The 21,870-nt window shown below is 34.2% G+C and overlaps 3 protein-coding genes across 14 annotated transcripts in view; 1 reads left to right on the top strand and 2 right to left on the bottom strand.

Annotated features, from left to right (window-relative positions):
- Positions 1-13,603: 13,603 nt before the first annotated feature.
- LOC122404705 lies at positions 13,604-14,755 on the bottom strand. The gene is made up of 5 exons (XM_043408903.1): positions 14,659-14,755; positions 14,409-14,542; positions 14,222-14,318; positions 13,886-14,029; positions 13,604-13,824 (listed from the first exon to the last, which is right to left on the bottom strand). The coding sequence occupies exons 1-5, from the start codon at positions 14,753-14,755 to the stop codon at positions 13,604-13,606; spliced, it is 693 nt and encodes a 230-aa protein (XP_043264838.1).
- A 592-nt stretch (positions 14,756-15,347) lies between these two features.
- LOC122404669 (protein FRG1 homolog) lies at positions 15,348-16,609 on the top strand. Its single transcript, XM_043408843.1, has 5 exons — positions 15,348-15,564; positions 15,641-15,717; positions 15,797-16,089; positions 16,181-16,380; positions 16,462-16,609. Exons 1-5 carry the CDS (start codon positions 15,506-15,508, stop codon positions 16,607-16,609), a joined length of 777 nt encoding a protein of 258 aa, XP_043264778.1. The 5' UTR covers positions 15,348-15,505.
- An 896-nt stretch (positions 16,610-17,505) lies between these two features.
- Positions 17,506-21,870, bottom strand: part of LOC122404507 (kinesin-like protein unc-104) — a 34,170-nt gene continuing 29,805 nt past the window's right edge. For 8 of the 12 annotated variants that reach the window (XM_043408513.1, XM_043408512.1, XM_043408517.1 and 5 more), the window contains 3 exons: positions 21,618-21,754; positions 21,394-21,495; positions 17,507-21,071 (listed from right to left, as the gene is read on the bottom strand). In XM_043408513.1, coding sequence (XP_043264448.1) covers positions 20,969-21,071; positions 21,394-21,495; positions 21,618-21,754 — 342 coding nt within the window. In that variant the 3' untranslated portion in view covers positions 17,507-20,968. Of the gene's footprint in view, positions 21,072-21,393; positions 21,496-21,617; positions 21,755-21,870 lie in introns of all 12 variants that reach the window. The other 4 variants (XM_043408511.1, XM_043408515.1, XM_043408521.1 and 1 more) reach the window with 1 other exon arrangement.

Raw genomic sequence — 21,870 nt, 5'->3', positions numbered from 1 at the left:
AATGTAGAACAATCGAGATGCATTAACTTCGATAATTAATTGCGTTAACCGCGTAATTCTGTATATAAAAGTATACGTTTAAAAAATTTAATCAACGCTGGAACACTCAATTCCATTTCACGCGTCGCGTACTAACGAAAGTTTTCGTTTATTAGATTAAAACACAAATGAACCGTGCAATCTTGAGATTTTTCTTTCGCTCGAGTTATCACGAAAATACGGAAAGAAAAGAGAACCCAATTGAACGGCCCGTTCAAAATTCTATTCGAATATAAGGAAAAGAAAAGACTATAATAACTGGACTGCGGATGTTTATGCATTTATGGGAAATCTTAATCCTCGAAAAGCTACAGAACGCATTTAATATGCAAAAATATAAGAAATGTTTGCTTTCTAGCAGAAACGACACAGAATGATGTATGATCTAGAATTTATCAACGAAGCTAAAAACTTCGTTTCTTATTCGAGAATTTAGTTCAAATCTAGCTATGATTGAAAGTAAAATATAAAATTAGAATTTAATTTTCGTGTTGTTGGTAGACTTTGAATATTTATGCATTTATGGAAAATTTTAGAAATACTTAAAGTAAGATACGAATTATTATATTTAGGGGTTGAGACAGCCCTCTGCGAAGCTTACGTTTCATTAATTCTATTAATAAAAATGTGAATTTGTATAAAAATCCGCAGTCTAATAATAACGTTATTTACTCGCTACGCGTTTGTTGCACCGCCTCAAAATCGAACAATCGAATATATTTTTGGAAAAAACGAACTGTACATTCGTAACGTTCGCGAGAGTTTTCTGATGAGCATGAAATGAGTATAAATTACTATTAAAAAAGAAAAAAGGATAAGGTGCGCGATCTACGATCCCCCCGAAACGCGAAAGTAGATTTCCTTCGTGTTGTCGAGAGAGGGATCTTGGACGTTAGGTTACGGAACGATAGTAATCCAGACAAACGCCTGAAATGTGCCTTTGGTAGCGACAAAAAGATACTCACGATGACGCGCAAAGTTCGTAACGGAGGAACGATTTTTACGAGGAGCTCCCACGGCGAGAGAAAGGGAGTCGGAATGAAAGGAAAAAAGAAAAGAAAAAAAATGGGGGAAAAAAAAGAAAAGAAAAGAAAAAAAGAAAAACAAGCAACGGTCCACGGTGAACGCCTTCTTTGTCCGCGATATATCGCGTGGAGGGGGTAATGCAAATTTCGTGGCCACGGGAGCAACCTGTGCCACCGTTGCCACGGGTGACAGGTGCAATAGGATGTCGAAGCTACTTGGTTTTTGGTGGTACCTGCTCTCCCTTCTAAAAATATATCCCTGACCCTAGACCAAAACGCCTGCCTCTCTTTTTTCTTCTCCCGTTCAGCCGTGGCGGATCATTACGAGTCCTTTTGTGACCCACGGGATCCCACCGTCCAACCGCAACGATCCTACGGCCGACTTTACTACCGCACGGAACGCGTTTTCTTTCCAACGGATTTCAACCAGAAGAGGGGAAAAAAAGGGTCTCTGTGGAATTCGTGAGTCGGACTCCTCTCGTTTTACGCTGCTCGACGCCAAACCCTTTCAATGGACCCGCGTTCGCATACACTTCTTCAATTTTTCACGATACTCAGAGTTTTATTAACAAAACTAACGAAACGGAAGCTTCTCACATTGGTCGTATCAACCCCTAAACCTAGTAATTGCATATCAAGCTTTCTGACAATTCAAATTTCCCATAAACGCATAAACTACCGCGGTCATATTATCTAAACCACGATCGAACATTTTGTCTTCAAAAAAAAAATTTTGTTTATCGATTTATAACAACGAAAGGGGAATTTTAAATTCAATCGTAAACTATTTTAATCTGGAATTCAATAACACGAAAAAAAACAGTTTATAAATGGATCTTGTTACTAAACCTAGTAATTGTTGCATATCAAGTGCATCCTGTAGCTTTCTGACAATTAAAATTTCCCATAAATGCATAAACATTTTGTCTTCAAAAAAAAAATTCTGTTTATTGATTTATAACAACGAATGGTGAATTTTAAAGTCGATCGTAAATTATTTTAACCTGAAACTCTATAACAGGAAAAAAAACAGTTTATAAATGGATCTAGAATATGTACTCGTTACTAAACCTAGTAATCGTTGCATATCAAGTGCATCCTGTAGCTTTCTGACAATTAAAATTTCCCGTAAATGCATAAACATGTTGTCTACAAAAAAAAAAGTTTGTTTATCGATTTATGACATCGAATGGGGAATTCTAAATTCGATTGTAAATTATTTTAACCTGGAACTCTATAACAGGAAAAAAAAACAGTTTATAAATGGATCTAAAATTTATACTCGTTACTAAATCTAGTAATTGTTGCATATCAAGTGCATCCTGTACCTTTCTGAGCATTAAAATTTCCCATAAACGCATAAACATTCTGTCTTCAAAAAAAAAATTTTGTTTATCGATTTATGACAACGAATGGGGAATTCTAAATTCGATTGTAAATTATTTTAACCTGGAACTCTATAACAGGGAAAAAAACAGTTTATAAATGGATCTAAAATTTGTACTCGATACTAAACCTAGTAATTGTTGCATATCAAGTGCATCCTGTAGCTTTCTGAGAATTAAAATTTCCCATAAATGCATAAACATTCTGTCTTCAAAAAAAAAATTTTGTTTATCGATTTATGACAAGGAATGGGGAATTCTAAATTCGATTGTAAATTATTTTAACCTGGAATTCAATAACAGGAAAAAAAACAGTTTATAAATGGATCTTTTACTAAACCTAGTAATTGTTGCATATCAAGTGCATCCTGTACCTTTCTGAGCATTAAAATTTCCCATAAACGCATAAACATTCTGTCTTCAAAAAAAAAATTTTGTTTATCGATTTATGACAACGAATGGGGAATTCTAAATTCGATCGTAAATTATTTTAACCTGAAACTCTATAACAGGAAAAAAAACAGTTTATAAATGGATCTAGAATATGTACTCGTTACTAAACCTAGTAATCGTTGCATATCAAGTGCATCCTGTAGCTTTCTGACAATTAAAATTTCCCATAAATGCATAAACATTTTGTCTACAAAAAAAAAATTTTGTTTATCGATTTATGACAACGAATGGGGAATTCTAAATTCGATTATAAATTATTTTAACCTGGAACTCTATAACAGGAAAAAGAACAGTTTATAAATGGATCTAGAATTTGTACTCGTTTAGAAATGAAATTTGCCCGACTCAGGTCTGAACAATCCGTAGTTTATTTGATAAAAACCACTGAATTTCGACCACTGTACAAAGAGTAAGTTTAAACTGCGAATAATCGTAAATTCTCCGTTGGTGCGACTTAAACGCAATTATTTATGTGCTTGTAAATATGGAAGCCACGACGTTCATGTCTCCGATATAAAATAATCATGTAGCCATTAATTTTTTTAATCCCGACTTACGATTAAGTAGCAAAAATGGTATCTGTATATACTGACGATTCTAAATGTATTACGACAACGTGAATTGTATAAATTAGGATCGTTTTTCCCCCTTCGTTGTATAAGAGGCGGAGGAAAAATGAAGAAATGGTTGCCAAGCATAGTTATAGTATGAAAAATTATTTATTTAAGGAGAACCGAATACTAATTATATGCGATGGATGTCGTGTGTCTTTTCCTTTCATTTGTTTTTTACAACTTTATACAATTTAACTTGCGTTCGTGCCCACTTTCGAAGGATTCAAAATTATTCGCAGTTCGAAGCTTACAATTATTGAAAGTGGTTCGATAGTTTCGCTGACCATTTAAAGGGTTACTCGATCAGAGTCGTAACGTTTACGAAAAAAAGAAAGGATTTTTTTGATCGTCGAGAAGCAGCGGATTTGCAAAACCGGTAGCACAAATGAAATTTTCATAAAATCATCGACTGAAAACATAAATCGAGATCTATAACGACGTTGCAATGTTTAATTTCGAGATACACGTTAACGTAAGAAACGAAATTCCCTGTGCGCGAGAAACTGTGAATGCATGAGCGCGAGAAAGAGATTCGAGCGAAACGTAGTTTAGTGTGGAAGACAAAGGAATTAAAATATTTTGTACTATTTTTAAACAATACCTAATGTATAGTGATATATGGAAATGTACAATATACTATGTACAACGAATTCCGTCCGCGGGAACAATTACAAAATACGCGGGCGATTCAAGCGTCCTGTTATTTTCTACGTTATCAGTTTACGTCTTGCACGAGCATCTATATTTTTAGATACATAGGAGAGTTAAGCAAGTTTGTAAATTATATTAAGAAAAAATGAAATAAAAGATATTAGAAGAATTTCAACGTTCGTTTCTTCGATCGTCCTTGAAATAAATGAAAATTATGCAAGGCAATGAGACAAAGAATATTCTCAGATATAATTCTTCATTTTTATAAGATTAATAACCTGATATTTTCGTAATACAAACTTAATTAAATCGTGTATCCTAAAAGTATTATTTTTCCTTGATTTATTTGTAATAAGAATTTTGAAACGAAGAATTAAAAATATTTTTGAGGATTATCATCATATTCCAACAATTGTTAAATTGCGATGATCATTTTGTTAATATAAAAAAAATTGTTTCAAGTTGTTCCTACACTGATCGAAACTTTGGAGAATATTGATGCAAAGAGTATTACGTAATTTAGTAACTTTCTTTAATCTACAAATCTGATCATTTCGATTATTTTAAATATAACAATTTTATACTTTATCGATAGCATAAATACATTACCATCGATTGCATGATACATCGGTAAATGCGTGATCAAACGGGTTACCTACATTACGATCGGTAAGTAAGTGATCGCTCGCTACGTTACCAACAGACTATAAAAATGACCACAGGAGGAAACGAGACTAGAATTCTTTATAATTAATGAAAATTATACCGCCTATAGTTTTGCAAGATCTAAGAATATATAGGCCTAGAATGCTTTAACGAAATTAATAGACTATTCTTACAAAGAAACATACCGATGTATCGATCGTCGATCGTGCCTTGTCGCCCTTTTCAACGTTATCGATTTAGTATGGAATGAGAACCCTATGCTGTTACCATTTTCGTGTCACTCGCAACGTTACCAACAGATTTAGAAACGAACACAAGTGGAAGTGAGACAGAAATTAAAATTACATAAATTTTATTATTTTTGAACGGAATTAAAGCTATAGGGTCCATCATTGGGCATTAATCGATTAATTTCATTGGAATAACCAATCGATTAAGATTATTTAAAGATATCAAAATTATTAAAATACGTAAGGATCCCATTGATAAATACACCGCAAATCCTCTATTTTTTATTTTAAATTGTAATATATTATTTATTTAAAAACTAACTCGGCAAAAACGTATTTGCGACTCGAAATCAGTGTTATTAGACCGCAAACCAGGACGAAGAAGGTATGTGGAACTATAAGAAGAACGCAGCCATTAGCTCATATTATTTGCTATGTAATTAATAATTATATTAATTACATAGTAAATAATAATCCCCAGGTCTCACCTCGTGGAGGTTGCTGCGACTGGAGACCCACCCTAGCCTCGCCCCAACCACCCTTCCTTTGGCGAGGAATTCGAATATCTATCCAAGGGAGAAGCTATCGAAAAGTTAGAAACAAACTACAAAGGTCGAGTTCTTAAATGAATTGCCCAAATCAAGAGATGAAACACCTAACAAAATGTCAATACATGTGAGATGATACACATGTTTTCTAAAAACGAAATTGAAATGTGCAACTGCACGTACGAACTCTGATGAAGAGATCAAAAACCTAACAAAATGTTGATACATGTGAAATAATCCATCACATGTTTTCTAGAAACGAAATTGGAATGTGCAACTGCACGTACGAATCCTGATTACTAAATTATCAATATGTACTTTATTATTAATTGTTCCTTCTTAAATAAATACTTGCACTATGACAGTGCCTAACAAGACACTCGTACAAAACGAAGAATGGATCCTGAAGATCCAACCAGAAATGTGCAACTGCACGAATGGACCTTGCATATTAGAATACTAATATGTACCTTAATATTAATCATTCCCACTTAAATTTACGCACACGTTTCGGTAATATTTAATATACGGCAGGAGAACGCTTTTTTATCTTATAATCTATATACATTTGTACTTATATTCTAACGCAATCTGTGGAAACATGAAGAAATATGAGGAAATATTTTCTTCTTGGTGTCTTCGTCAATCCCACGATGTTTTTCTAAAACATACACTCATATACAATAAACATAACCGACATGAAACAAAGAAATATAACAAGATATTTTCTTCTTGGTGTCTTCGTCACTCCCACGATGTTTTCCTGAAACAAAAACTCATATCAAATAAAATATGTAACTCGTATAAAACAAATAAATATGAAAAAATATTTCTTCTTGGCGTCTCGATTAATCCCACGATGTTTCCCTGAAACATAAATCAGACAATAAATAAAATTGTATGAAATATTTTTCTACGAACGATCAAGATGGAATCCGTGTACCATTTACAATTCCATTCTTCGATGATTTTATATCCTGTAACAAGAACTTGTTCAAAGGATTAATAGCTGAAACGGAAGTGTATTAATGGACACAGAAAAAAATAATTATATACCGTCAAGATAGACTAATGATAATCGATCATACCAAAAGTGATATTATGAAATTAATATTTCAACTAAAGCTTCCACGAGTAAAAATTGATATTGAAAAGTTTAAAAACATAAATGTTACGTGAAATTAAACGAAAAGTTAAATTCGTCTCAGTGTTAAGATAAATACGAAATATTCATTTATCAAATAAAAACTTTTTCAAGACGTATACATTGCAATAATTATATTTTACTGTATTCAAAACTAAATTAGGTTCGTACAGAAAAAGCAATAGCTAACGAAAATGTCGATTCTACGCGGCAATTAACTCTCAATATGAAATATCGAATTGCAATTTGCATACCCTTTTGATGCAAGCATTCTATTTTCCATCGATTAAAACAATGATCGCGAACAAACTTTGATTTATGCAAAGAGTACAGAATATTTATAAAAAATTCGCTATTTATAAATAACAATTGGATCGCAAACGTTATTATATCCCGTAAAAATGACCAACTCTAAGAATGAATAATTAGTGATATAGATATCTATATAGCAATCATAAATTCAATCTACAATAAAATTAATCATAATATAAAATTTTTAAATGCATCACAAATCTGTGATGAAAATACATTCCCATATATTACAGATTTTAACACGTTACGAAGAATAAAACAATTGGTCTATTCGCAACAGTACTTACAAGCAGTATTTCTTTTGAGAATGAACTCATAATTGGAATAAACGTCCACTCGTGTTAAATTCAAACAACCCGTGAGTGGACCATTCTTTCTTTCGCAACGCTAATTTATAAAATATAAAACTATACGCGAATGGTGCTTTTTATTCGCAAAATGAATCACACAGGACTCATTTAATAATTAAATCGCGTGCACCCTTATTCGATCATGCGCAACACTAATTTTAATAATAACGTTGAGCCATTCGAGGCTTTGCAGACTCCAAGCTTGCTTCTTGGCGATCCTGGTGCAGTGGCCAGCGTTTTGGCCAGCTTTTGGGCATTGAATCGCAACTCTAATTGATAAAAAACGCGACAAGATCGCAACGCTAATTTATAATATAAAAATTCCAAACTCGATTTCTAACAATAAAAGCAACCACGAATCGGTGATTATTCGCAACGCTACCCTGAAAAGTAAACGCGAAAAATAGTAATTCGCAACGCTAAGAGCAAACCGATCAGTTCATTCGCAACGCTATTCTTAAATAACGATAAAAGCAATCGCGTATGGAATTCGCAACGCTACCCTGAAAAGGAAACGCGAAAAATAGGAATTCGCAACTCTACAAGCTTAACGCGATTATTGTATATTCGCAACTCTATCTTTGATGGAAATATATTTATGTTTCGCAACGCTAATGCAAATCGCGTTGCCCAAAAACGCTGGATCCAGGTGCTGGCGTCTTCGGTTGTAGCTAGAAACATACATGCACGAAATAAACTAACTACATCAAGCTACTTCAAACTACGATAGAGTGGCCACATATGGGGATGAAGTTAGACGTTTTAAATATCGCAACACTACGGGGCCAACAACGCGATAAATCAACAATCGCAACGCTAATTTATAATAGAGAAAATTCCAATCGCGACTTGCAAGAATAAAAGCAACCGCGAATGGTAATTATTCGCAACGCTACCCTGAAAAGCAAACGCGAAAAATAGTAATTCGCAACTGTAATTCGCAATCGCGTTTACTAAAAATTCGCAACGCTATTTTTAAAGCAAACTCCCGGTTCCTAGGTTTGCACAAAGACAATCGCGAATCGTATTTATTCGCAACACTGATATATCAACGCGATAAATATTTGTTCGCGACTCTACGAGCAAACGCGAACATTGTATATTATTCGCAACTCTAACTTTGATCAGGGGCTGTTGGTACATGTACATAGACATGTACTGGCCACAAAATAAACTAACTACTACTAGTACTACAATTGGGGTAGAATTTGGGCATTGAAAATATCGCAACTCTAAAGAAAAAATCGCACGATTGATCAAGATCGCAACGCTAATTTATGATATGAAAATTGCAAACGCGGTTGATGTCCATTATATGTATAAAAGAGTAAAAGAGCAACGCGAATCGTGATTGTTCGCAACGCTACCCTGAAAAGGAAACGCGAAAAATGGTAATTCGCAACTCTACGAGCAATCGCGTTTATCGATAATTCGCAACGCTATTTTTAAAGCAAACTTATGGTATCTAAGTTTGCAAAAAAGCAATCGCGAATGGTAATTATTCGCAACACTACCCTGAAAAGGCAACGCGAAAAACAGTGATTCGCAACTCTACAAGCAAACGCGATTATTGGATATTCGCAACTCTATTTATATCATAACCGCGAGTTATGGGGAGAGATGGCTGGCATGTATGGTGCAATCATGTACCATCAGGTACATGCATACGTGAGCCAGCTAGAAAAATAAACTAACTACAACTACAGACGAGTTAAGTGACAAAGTAGTAATAGGAATGACTTTCCATTCTCATCCGAGGATGAAGATGAAAAGCCATTTGTTGTAGCCCACTCTTGAGACAGTTTGTCAGGGCCTCTTCAGCTCATATAGAGCCTTTTCTTTCTTCGGCGGTCCTGCCGATGCCTGAAACTTACGAAAGACCGGGCTCGAGATTTTGTGCAATACGTAGTCTTCCAACAATATACGAATCGTTGCAAGAGCATACGTGGTGAATCTCGAGGGGGACGAACGTTTCGAAAGGGACCTGATCACGACCGCGAGCGCGAGAGAGCGACTTTAAGAGTCGTGCGATTCGAGGAGTCGAAAATAAAGCCGAAACAAACAGCACAAGTGCACCGTTTGAATCAGCAACATTTCTACTCTCGAGATCGTAACTACAGGAACAGAACTGCCACGCGAAAACGCGCCTACCCGAATTACTAATGTGGACAGTCCTGCCCTGGCCCTACCTACTTAGGTTTAAACACACACACCAGAGAATAAGTTACCTACCTACCTAACCCTATATTTAAAAAATTGCAAAACTCAGTCTCTCAAACAAACACTACACGGTTCTCATTCTGTATGTCCGGGCGCGACCTAAACTAGAGAGGACTCCCCGGGGTTCCTCCGACACCCGGACACAACCTCATTCATACTCTAATTGTGTACGTACCAGTTTTTGCAGTGGACTGACAAAGCTAGTGCCCATTGCGTACTTTTATTATTTATGTAAAACGTTTTAATATATCTGATATACTCTTTATTAAAATATACTCTATATATGATTATATAAGATCGAAAAGCTAATTCATTATGCATTTTACAATATCATCGACGTGTATGCAATACGAACAATTGCCAAGTAAAGAATAACTATAAGTTTAATATTATTATTACGATTGTTATGAATCTAATGTTAAAGAATTCTGTATCTGAATTGCAATGAACTTTTGATACGATGCACTTCCACATCCTAACCACAAACACACATATGTGGACAGTACATCGCGCACGATACACTAGCATTGTCAGTCGCACGGATAAATTATTATTATAAATGTTACGAACTAAGTCATCGTGCCCCGTTGCCTTCGCTCGTGCAAATAACACTTGGGCATGTGCATGAACTTAGGCAACGAACACGGAAAAGTATCCTGAAAATCCTCGCTAGAACAACTGGTTATTAATAATTAACTAAACGGTATCTATTCTCAGTTAAAATGACTCGACTTGTTCTATGTAATATATCAACAACAGAGTACGTTAATATTGAAAGATATTATTATTCAAGAAAAATTTGTGAAATTTAATTGTTCAAAATAGAAGACTTTAATAAAGATTTTAAAATAATTTACTTTGCAAATTGAAATAAATTTGTTAAATTACTATTCAAAATATTCAATTAACCTTGGTCGATTCTGTCGTCAAAGTAAATTTTTAAAAAAATAAAATTAACATGCATGTTCCTTCGAGTTGAAAATCGACCAGTCGCGTAATGCCTTCTTGCACGTAAAATACATCATATGATGTATTAATTGATAAAACGAATATTTAATAATTCTATTAATAATGTAAGATATTTTACTGAATCGTATGATCAATATAATGTTTTCACATTATATTAATTCATCTTCTACTCGATTATATAATTCATGTAAAGTTAATAAACATATTTCATATATTTTATCAAAATTGTGTAATATTTATTGATAACATTGAAAAACGCGAGTGCAAGAAGACCCTAGCCTGCACTAAAAAAATATCATTCATGGGTATTTTTCATACCCGCGGTCACTTAACTCGTCAAAAATACCAAGTATACAACTGGTCACCCGTGTTGATTCGGATCTTTCATCCTACAACATGGTTGGGGACCAGAGGAACACAAATAGCATGCGACTCACCAGTGATGAACTTGTGCCTCTGGGATGACTGCATAATGATGCTGCTGCTGCCCAGTGGAAGTCATCGAAGCCCCCTGCATGATCCTGCTATAAAGAATAAGAAAGCAATTATAATCTATTGTTAAAATTACAGAGATTTTTAATTAACAAATTTCAAAGTATAAATTTATACTTACGTTGTTCGCTCGTGGTCCACCGCCCGATACTCCCCGAGTACTGCTGCTGGTTCCCAGGATCAAGTTCAGAAACTGTAAGAAAACTGTAAGAAAACAATTAGAATCTATCGTCAAAACTGTAGAGATTTTTAATTAAAAATTTCAAAGTATAAATTTATACTTACATTGTTTGCTCGTGGAGCATCGCCAAATAATCCTCTTCCGTGATGCACTGACTCTAATTCCGGTAACGAGGAGTTTAAATTTCAAAAAATAATTAATTTTATTGGAAAGTATTAAATTAGATAACCGCGACCGAAGATTGAAATCGGCGAACAAATGACTCTATTATCGCGATTCAGAAAACAGAAAGAGCCACGATGCTCTGGAAATAATTTAATACTGCGTAGGAAACACTGCTTCTATCCTCGCGTTTGCCTAACACCGTAAACGACAACATACGTTGGGGGTCACTTTGCCCCGAGAAACAAACTTGTTATTACGTGCAATCACTGAATCTACCGGCCGCATTGCGCGCGGCCAACAAATTTCCTGGAAAGAAAACAGCTGAAAAGAAAGGGACAGGAGACAAGAAACACAACAAGCACACCTGTGCTTTGCCTATCGATTTTCTTTTTTCTTCTCACAAGAGTTCGTCAACAGAAATACTGCTTTACTTAGTACTATTGTATACATAGTTCGCCACGTAAAAATATTCTCAATCAATGAGAATTTCAACGATAAAATATTATCTACGAAAATAATTACGTACAAGTAATTATTCGATTTATAAAAATGATATCACTAAGTTTCATTGTTAGAGTCGTAAGCATGATTATGTTTGCTTTATTTAACGTTCGAATATCCCGTAATTTTTATAAATATTCCGAAATTTGCAAGAATTAAAGTTCGTTGGTTATTCATGCTTGAATAGCATATTCCAACTACGTAGTTTCTACGTTTTCTTCAACTTGCACCGAAAACGTATGCAAATTACATTTACAACGATTCATAAAGAAAGAAATATAAACAATCAATAAATAACACTTGGAAATATTCAACCGCGATCGGAATACAGTTAAATATAAACTATTTCAATTTATCGTTAGTATCCACCGACGCCATTTTGTATATACTTCGATATAATATCGAAGTGGATAAAAAGTTTGTTAACGATTTTCATATTTTATCTTAACAATGGCCGATTAGAAAATTATTATCATGCTTGCAACGAACGTAATAAAGAGATAAGAATATATAAATATTAATATGGATGTTAATTTACGTTGTAATTGTTTAAACGTTACCAATAATCCCTCCAAAATATGTCGACTCGTCTGCCATCTGTTATGGTGTCGTTTACGCGCCAATGAAGCTTTCCATGGCGTCGAATTTCAATCAGGGACTGCAACAGAAATAAAATACAAATTAAATTGATAACAATGAGGAAATATCAATAGGTTAGAAATACGTACTTCGTTGGTCGCGAAACGCCGACACGTCTTCTATTTCAAAAAGGAATTTCTCGATTTCGAATTCCAATAAGAGACTGTAACAGAAACGAAATAAAGATCCGTTAAAGAACATGAACGATTATTATAATTAACTAATGATTAAATCGAAACCGTATTGCAAGATGTCGTAATGAAAACGCGAGTAGTAATAATGGAAGAATAAACAGGTTAGAATTACGTACCGCGGTCGCGAAACGCCGATACGCGTCGACACATGTTGCTGCGTTAATTTTCTAAGTACGAATGACGGCTCGTCGCTGCGCTCGGTAACGCTCGTGAATTAGTCGGCGGGGTGGGGGAAGGGCCGACGTCTCGCGAAGCTTGTTATTCGGAAAGGAATCGAGATGCCTCGGGTAGAAACCGCGGATACGCAACTTTGACTTTAGAATTATATCGATGGATGGCGATAAAACGTACAAATTAAATATAACCCACACTTTTGTCGATTCATAGTAGCGGATGACAAGATTCTTGAATTTGTTAACATCATTCACTCCGATGATTACACACAAATTATTTACAACTTTAACTAATCAAAGAATCGCGAATAATTCGTACTTCGCGACTCATATGCATTTGCACACGACTAGTCTGTTTGCCTATCGCACTAATTCAGTGAATAGTTTCTCAACTGACCGTCATCCATGAGAAGAGGTCGCTAAAATCACCTCGGAATACTAAAATTTATGTAATTAAAAATGGGCCGAAAAAATACATTGGGTGAAAGGTCTACTCGTATACCTCGTCTGTGATTATACCATAATTAGGAACACTATTATTTTAGTTAGTTATTTTATTAAGAATGATTCAAAATATTGTATAATATATTCTGTAGTCCGTATAAAATATATCAATTGGATAGATAAAGCGAAATGGGAGTAATGAACGGCATTAATTTTCATCAAATTGCCCAGATGAGAGTGGTTTTGGTAACGGTTTCTCAAGACTCCTCATCTCTTTCCGAATTTCTTTAGTCTTTTGTTTATCTAGTGATTCAAGTATACGCAATTTATGCGCTATTTCTTGTTGCATAATAGGACGATATTTCTTTTCCATCCCTAGGCATTTCATATCGCTTAAAAATTCCATTCTTTCTTGAATCCCCCGTACCACTGGAAAAACGCGTTTGCTGTAAGCATCTAATATAAATATGAATTTATTTCGTCTGCTTACGATCGTCAACAGGATCAAATTTATCAGGCAAACATGATTCTCGTTTCACTTTGTGGAGAACCTTTGGACCATGGGGTGTTTCCGGCATATCTTTCCCATACGCCATTATGCATGCTAAATGACGCTTCTGTTTCTCCTTGTTGGCTGAATTTTTAACGAGAAAGATAATCGTTAAAATTATTTTATTTACCCAAAATAAACCCCAGAACAACTATTGCAAGACTTCTTCGTCCAAACATTGACATCGTTTCGTCCAAGTGTACTAACAGAACTGTCTTCAACTATGGAAATAATTAATTCGGTGTCGTTGAAACAAATAAAAATATATGATCTTACGTAAAGGAAATGTTCTCCTATACTGTTCTCTCTCGTACGCTCCGCTTTTAACGATCATATCTTTGGTCCGTCTTTTCCAAACAGTAGGCATCATGACCTACGGAAAACCATTAATTACGAAAATAATAATCGCCTTCCATCAACAACTTCATTTAATACCGTTTTCTATTTACTCTAAAAATCTTACTTGATACTCGGAATCATGATTATTTAGTTTCCCGCTCGATCTTTCCATGGGAAGTGGCAAGGACTCCCCTCTATCGATTGCTTCTTGAATAGATTTCCTTTGCATCATGGTCACCTTCGATTCTTCCATCAAAACTAAAATAAAAAAATACGGTATATTAAATACTGCTCCAATTGATTGTTTCCTTTGAAGGTGGTTGGAACTAAGCGAAACATTGTCATGTAATGCAAACAAATTTGCGAAAACTCACGTTTTATTAAACTCTTCGTCTCCTCGCTGTATTTGGCTCTTGGGGGATGGTGAAACGCTCCCGCCCCCATCTCGACTCTCTGATACTTTCGATCCATTGTAACCACTTTCTGCGAAGATCGTATTCAAAGCTGTTAGCGCATCAGCATAGTTTAATGAATAGGAATAAACTGTCACGATTCGTGAACACGCTAGAACAATCGCGTTAGTTACCCGCCGCGATATAAACAGAGTTCAAAGTTCCCGTCACGTTTCTATGACTACTTCCAAGATGATTCACTTCAATCGAATTAACTTCCAAACTGCAACTTTTAAGGGACCTAACCCAGACCTAACTACCTCTAATCGATACTGCTCTCTTCGATACAAAGAGGCGAACATTAAAAGTACTACAAACAGAAAAATTAGACGACTGTTACAAATTGAAACGTTTTAGATTACTTTAAAACCTCGTAACGGGGCTACTCGTGCAATATAATACGAAACAAAGAAATGTGGTTCTATTTGAAAACCCCATATTAATTTCAATATGAAAACAAATTGTTTTTTAAATTACTCTATCGGCGTAAGCCGTAATTTAATGCGCTATAGTAACTTTCTAATGTATGCAATATATAAAGTTACTAGCAAAATGTAACTAAATGGTTTCTATCGTCTGCTTGTTATTGCTTCCCTAGTCATGTGAATTTGTGTATAAATATTGTGTTTAAGTAATTTGTATTTATTATAAAGGGGATACGTCTATTCATATTAGCAGATATATAGGAAACACTTTTAAATTGTTTGTTAATAATAGGAGGCCCGGAAGAATTGATAGATGCTTATAAATTAATAAAAAAATTGTGAAAATGTCAGAATACGATAAAGTCAGAACTGGAAAACTTATTTTAAAAGGCGAAAAGATAAGGTGAAAATTAGTTAACCTTTTAACTAATCGGTTTGTCTCGATATTCTTGTCGTAATTTTTCGCTTACGTTTCATAGATCAAAGAAACGAAAACTGAAAAAACAAGAGAAGGAACATGTTAATGCTACCGATGATAAAGATATTTTAAATCATGGTACATTCTATGTATGATACTATTTACGATAACCTATAATTTTGCACAAGTCATTCCATTTATTCTATTGAATTTATAGGTGGATGGTGGAAAGCCTCACAAGTATCGGAGGTTACAGGAACAGTGGCAATCGAGTTTGGAAATCATACTTATATGAAAGCTTTAGATAACGGACTATTTACATTAGGTGCACCTCACGACGAAGGAGAAGGTCCTTCACCTGAAGAAATTTTGACAGCGTTTCCAATAGGCGAAACTAAAATTGCATTAAAATCTGGTTATGGAAAGTACTTGGGTGTTGATAAAAAAGGTGTTGTTGTCGGAAGAAGCGATGCGGTGGGTATGATCGAACAATGGGAACCAATTTTCCAGGTATTTCCACAACTATTTAACCTATGGTTTTCTGTATATTAAAACCTAATAGATATTACTATGTATTAAACATTCTACGATCCATTTTCAGGATAATAAACTTGCTATTTTAAACAGCAATAGTTGCTTCGTCTCCCTTACAGAGGAAGATGACATTGTTTGTCAAACCAAGGCCGCCGGGCCTTCAGAATTTTGTACCATCAGAAGTATAACTCAGAAAGCCCAAGATCCAAATAAAGATGTACCAAAAGAAGAACAGGGTTCTCTGCAGGATGTCGAAGTGAACTATGTGTAAGCGATACAGTTAATATATAAAAAAGATCAGTTTGCAATTATGTACGATAAATGAAAAATGTAATAATAAAATTTTAGGAGAAAGTTCCAAAAGTTTCAAGACAAAAAGTTAAGAATAAATAAAGCTGATCGTACCGAATTAGAAAAAGCAAAAAAAGAAGGAAACTTGCACGAAACTTTACTGGACAGAAGAAGTAAAATGAAAGCAGATCGATATTGTAAATAACTTTATACGCTAAATATATTACAAAATATACTAAATATATATTTACGAATTGTACTAAATATGACTAATAAATTACTGATTTATAAAATGTGTGTATTTTTTGTAATAAGCATTTTGTGTTTATGTAATTTAAATATAATTATGCCTACGATAACTATGGAATTACTAATAAATCCCACCATTGTGTTTACAGTAAGTAAACAAAAAACAAATCAAAAAATTACATATCCTCAAATGACCTGTTTCTTATTTGTTCGCGGGAAAAAAACATGGACTAGAAACTCGTTTTATGAATTCCTAAAGGAAATATTAACTTATATTTCTTTTAATTTTAGATATTCGTATGTATTTCTTTATCATTTTGGCAACACTGTATCTATATGAAACGTGCAGCTTTATAAGAAATTCAAATTTCCCACCCCTGAACTAGAATTTTGTTTTAAATTTAGTATCTTAATTTTAGTATCTGTTATACAAGTGTTCAAAACTTAACACAATTGTTTTCTTTCGGTTATTAATGACTGTATGTCTATCGCGTAAAATTGAGGAAGATTTCATATCAAAAGCGAGTACACCGTTCTATACTTTGATATGCTGCTATCAAGAAGAATATCATTTATTTTATATTAATAATATTTATATTAATTTATCTGTCCAATCGGATCAACAAATTGTACAAAAATTATCAGACACTTTTACAAGGTTGACCGAGAATATCGAATTAGATGCCGACGCTAAATATAGATTTGAATTTGTAGAACGCTTTTATCATTTAATCGTCTATGTGCATGGATTGGTAAATAAAGATGAAATAAACATTTACTTGTGTCCTTCCATTCTTTGTTTTATAAACGTTTTATAAACCAGCGTCGAGTTAACAGAAATCTGTACAACAACTTAAAAAGCGGGTATGCTGTGAAAAGAATCCTTTAAGCATATAAGCTTTTTATTGACCGATTTATTACACGTTACCACTTACAGTGAGCCTAGCGAAAATCGAATAATAATAATAAATACAAGTTACAGCATCGATGCATGTTTCTCATAGCAAACGACCAGAAATGAAAACGTTTTCGCAATAGATTTTTAGGTAACTTACAAACAAGTATATGAACTTACATACTTGGTACAGATCAAATCATCGTTAACCTTTCTTCATACATTTTCCGGATGATCATTGACATTTGACAAAATGCTTACGTTAATATTAAATTTATTTATATATTTATATAATATACTTCACTTGTAAGGTACGTATGTGTGTACACATACATACATCATAGATATGCATTTATGCATACACATATACACATCTTATATAATATATGTATAAGCAAACATATTCTTTCGTACTCACTCTTGCGCGCTTACTCATTCTCTCTTTTTTTTACGTCCTTCCTTTCTTTCTCTCTCTCTCGCTCTTGAATCATTCTCGTTAATTCCGTATTTTGACTCCTAATAACAACAATGATTATTAATCTTACCAACGGCGTTTTGCGTTTCAATAAACGCTCATATCGTTTTCCTTTTACCATCATTCATTTTCATCGTCCATCTTTCTTCATTTTCTTTCCAATTACTTCGTATTTCTTACGACGTTATAAATTAAGACATTAACCCCCTGAAGCAATGGTGGTTACAGTGCCATAACCGTTGTAATTTTACCTTTGTTTCACTTCCATACTCAATTTGTTACATACATTACATAATAAATAAATTATACATAAAAAATAAGATTAAAATTTAAATACTGTACATTATAAGTAATATCAATAAGTATTGCATGCGCCCATATACTTCATACCCTTGTACAGTTTGTAGGCGTTCTCTTGTGTATTTGAAAAAAAGGTATAGCTTAATTATGCATTGATTACTTTTGTTTCATCGTGTAAAAACGCATCTTACAAGTCTTCGTTTTAATCCTAAATTTGTTAAAGTATATTTACTTTGTAGATGTAGAATGAACATCTTTGAAAAAAGGGATACATGCAATAAACTACTTACATCCTTTGGTTCAGATTTTTAATTGCATTTGTTTGGAGATGTTATGAATATTTCGTGAAAAATGTTTCATTTTCCTTATATCATCTATTACTACTAGTCTCTTATATTTATCTTACATGAACTCTCACTTCCATTTCCAATAGGATACAGAATCTCTTTGGTACATTATTAAACATGAACATCACTCTAGCAATATAAAGTGCTAAGTTATTTAATTATTCTCAATAAAAGAAAAATTAAATAAGATCGAATGATATTGCACTGTATTTTTTTATACTTTGAAGGATGAAAAATTATCAAATATCCACTCTCTTATTTCGGGAAAGTTTTCAGTTTATTATTCAATTTTTCATTTGAAATCCATTACTTTCATCAAACAAGGTTGAGAAATTAAATTGATAGCGTTTTATAACGAACTTTTGTTAAATAAATAATTAAATATTTTAAAAAACATACCTAAAATATGTTAAATTAATTGATTTGTATACCCGGTGGGAATTTAAATCGATTAAATATTCTATTTAATAATACAATTCCAAACAAAAGATATTTGCATTTTGAATTGTATTTTAACTATTATGCGCACAATAATTTGTGATTGCTAGATATATGTACTTGGTAATATTAAGTGAATGAATGATGCATATACATCCACATATTCAATTTACAATTACAAATAATCAACTATGTTGCAACAGCATCCCCAAAATGGGGATTACAATTACAATTTGAAACACTACTATACTGTTACAAAAAATGCAACATACATAAATATGAAGTATAATCAATAATTTACAATTTCAGTAACTAATATTGTAAGTACTATAAATTAAATTATGTCAAAATAAAAAACGACGTTATCAGTGTTGTTAATTCGTCTAAATTTTTGCTTCAAAGGGTTAAGTTGTACAACTGATGGTTAAGTTGTACACGGATGTGTTGTACAACTTATGGGTTTACGGACTCTCGTTCTTCATCGATACGCATATCATCGTTAACAAAATATAACTATCAGACTCTACAACAGTTAGCAAGAAAAAACGGCAACAGGAGCGGGATACACTTTTGCGTACACTACCGCGTATAAATTACCGAGAAAATAATCCGCCTCGGGATCTACTCGGGAAATTAGCGAGATAACATATTAGTAATCAATCGTCTCTCTGAACTTTTGGGCAGATGCTGCAAAAACTATAATTTTTGAGCTTAAAACGATAGAATCACTCATTAAGTAATAATGGGCTGCATAGAATTAGTACAGATTACATTTCGATAAATAAAACATGATATTTAACAACTTTTTAGATGCATGACTGTTACGACACCCGAGAAACATTTGATTTGTCTCGGTATTATTTTTTTTTTAATAAGATTGCGAATTACTGACTTTCATTAGTAAGAGGAAACTTAAAACTGAACTGAACAGAACTGAATTTACATTCTAAATTAAAATCGAAGCTTAAATTGCGAAATTTTGATCAATCGTTCATTGTCCAAGGCGTAAATGTTACAACGCGGAACAAGATCAGGGAAAACTGACCATCTAGACGACAGTCACAATTGTAAACTTAATACGTAAACGAGTCACTATCAATTACTTAACGCTCACCGTGTTAACTTGTACGAAATAATCCGCACCCATCCTCGGTGTAATAATATCTCCAGACATGAACATGCAAAAATTCGTAATTTCCCAGACTTCGTCCCACCTCTCTCTTTCTCTCCCTCACTTTCTTGCTTTATCTCGCACGCATCTTTTCATATCAGTATACCTACAATGTGTATATCTCTTGCCTTGTTTCTATGATCGTCTTAGGAATGTTTTATTTAGGCATAAAATACGTTCCTCTTCGCTCTATGCAGTTTCGCGTTTATAGAGAATCGCTTCGCACAACCGACTAATATCAAGAAATTCAAATACGACGGTAAAAGGTATCGCGAGTTCGCGCGGTGATAACCTCGTCGACGTTTGATGCGTTTCGATTGCATTTTTTTTCCTCTCGAAACGAACGGAGAGGACCCGTGGAAGAATTCGCGACCCAAAGTAATAGTTTTTAAATTCGAACGTGCGTAACATTTCCTTCAAAAGACGAATGTACTTCCGTTTTTCTTCTCTAATCGATTGTCAGGCGTGAAAGCGCTGACGGTCCTTAAATCAGACGTCCGGATATTAATCGGCGGCTGTCGAAGCTGGTAGCCGATCGATACGCTTTTCCGAGCCGCTTAATAATCGAAGACTACCGGAAATCGAAAGCTACAGAGATCATGAGACTCGAAGGCCGAGTGCGACCAGCACAGCATCTTCTCGGAGGCTTTCGTGATGACGCTCGTTACCTCGGCCAACGTGTCGACCACTCACTTGTTCTGGTTCGACTGTTGATCTATAGGCGGAGATAGACCGACTGGCGAAGCGTTATTCAGATTCGCTGCTGTCGGCCCTTTGCGCGCTAGTTTCGACCTATATACATAAGGGGGAGGCGATATGGTTAGGAGCTCGTGGAAATGAAACTGGATGTAACGACTTAAATGGAGAAGCGAAAATTCGAGTAATTCTGGCTGACTCGCAAGACCTTTTGGCTTGAAATTGTTTCGAAACGACTAGAAAGGGCGTGGACCACCCAAAACGCTTTAATCAGGACCAAAGCTTGAGCCATTTAAACTATTGTGCACGTGTAGTTTTACATTTGATGATGAAACAAATGTATCATTAAGATTTGAAATCTACAATTATCGTGTTATTAAATGACAAAATTTAATACTTTTTGGAATAATGCACATACCTGATTTGACCAGCAAGGAGAGGATTAATAGCATATAACCAGTCGTAGACCTCCTTGTCCCCTAAAGTTTGCAGCAAATATCCTCGATGTTTTGTAACAACACTAAAAAAAAAGAAAAGTGCTTATAACCATTGACACCTTAACAAAAACCGTCTTGACGAATTTTAATAAATTATTTTTATTAACTAACTGAGAGAGTTATTATACCGTGATTAGTAAATTACCTGAAAGTATTTGGTACTTTCACCATGGCTAACTGATCTTCAGAATATTCAACTTGAGCAGTAGCTAAATTGATCAGAGCTCTCTCTACCGGATCTTTTTCTTCCCGAAAAATTAGAACATAAGGTCGTCGCACCGCCTAAGCACAATAATAATGTTTTTTACAAATGGAAGATCACCAGCCTTCTTTTCACAGGCTTCTTTATTTATTACGGTCTGGTTTAAAAGTTTTATTAATTTATTAGATGTTTACAG

Source organism: Colletes gigas, unplaced genomic scaffold (assembly GCF_013123115.1).
Source record: "Colletes gigas isolate AHSC1104 unplaced genomic scaffold, ASM1312311v1 Colletes_gigas_Sc00003, whole genome shotgun sequence".
Classification (NCBI taxonomy): domain Eukaryota; kingdom Metazoa; phylum Arthropoda; class Insecta; order Hymenoptera; family Colletidae; genus Colletes; species Colletes gigas.
This window is presented reverse-complemented; position numbering and strand designations above follow the sequence as displayed.

Bases quoted from the DNA above. Each gene is read 5' to 3' on its own strand.
- LOC122404705 (XM_043408903.1), bottom strand. From the start codon at position 14,755: ATGGATCGAAAGTATCAGAGAGTCGAGATGGGGGCGGGAGCGTTTCAC. The intron at 14,319-14,408 runs GTAAGATTTTTA...GGTTTTCCGTAG, and splicing joins ATCATGATTCCGAGTATCAA to GTCATGATGCCTACTGTTTG. The intron at 13,825-13,885 runs GTAAGCAGACGA...GCGTTTTTCCAG, and splicing joins ATTTGATCCTGTTGACGATC to TGGTACGGGGGATTCAAGAA.
- LOC122404669 (XM_043408843.1), top strand. From the start codon at position 15,506: ATGTCAGAATACGATAAAGTCAGAACTGGAAAACTTATTTTAAAAGGC. The intron at 15,565-15,640 runs GTGAAAATTAGT...TACGTTTCATAG, and splicing joins TTAAAAGGCGAAAAGATAAG to ATCAAAGAAACGAAAACTGA. The intron at 16,090-16,180 runs GTATTTCCACAA...ATCCATTTTCAG, and splicing joins AATGGGAACCAATTTTCCAG to GATAATAAACTTGCTATTTT.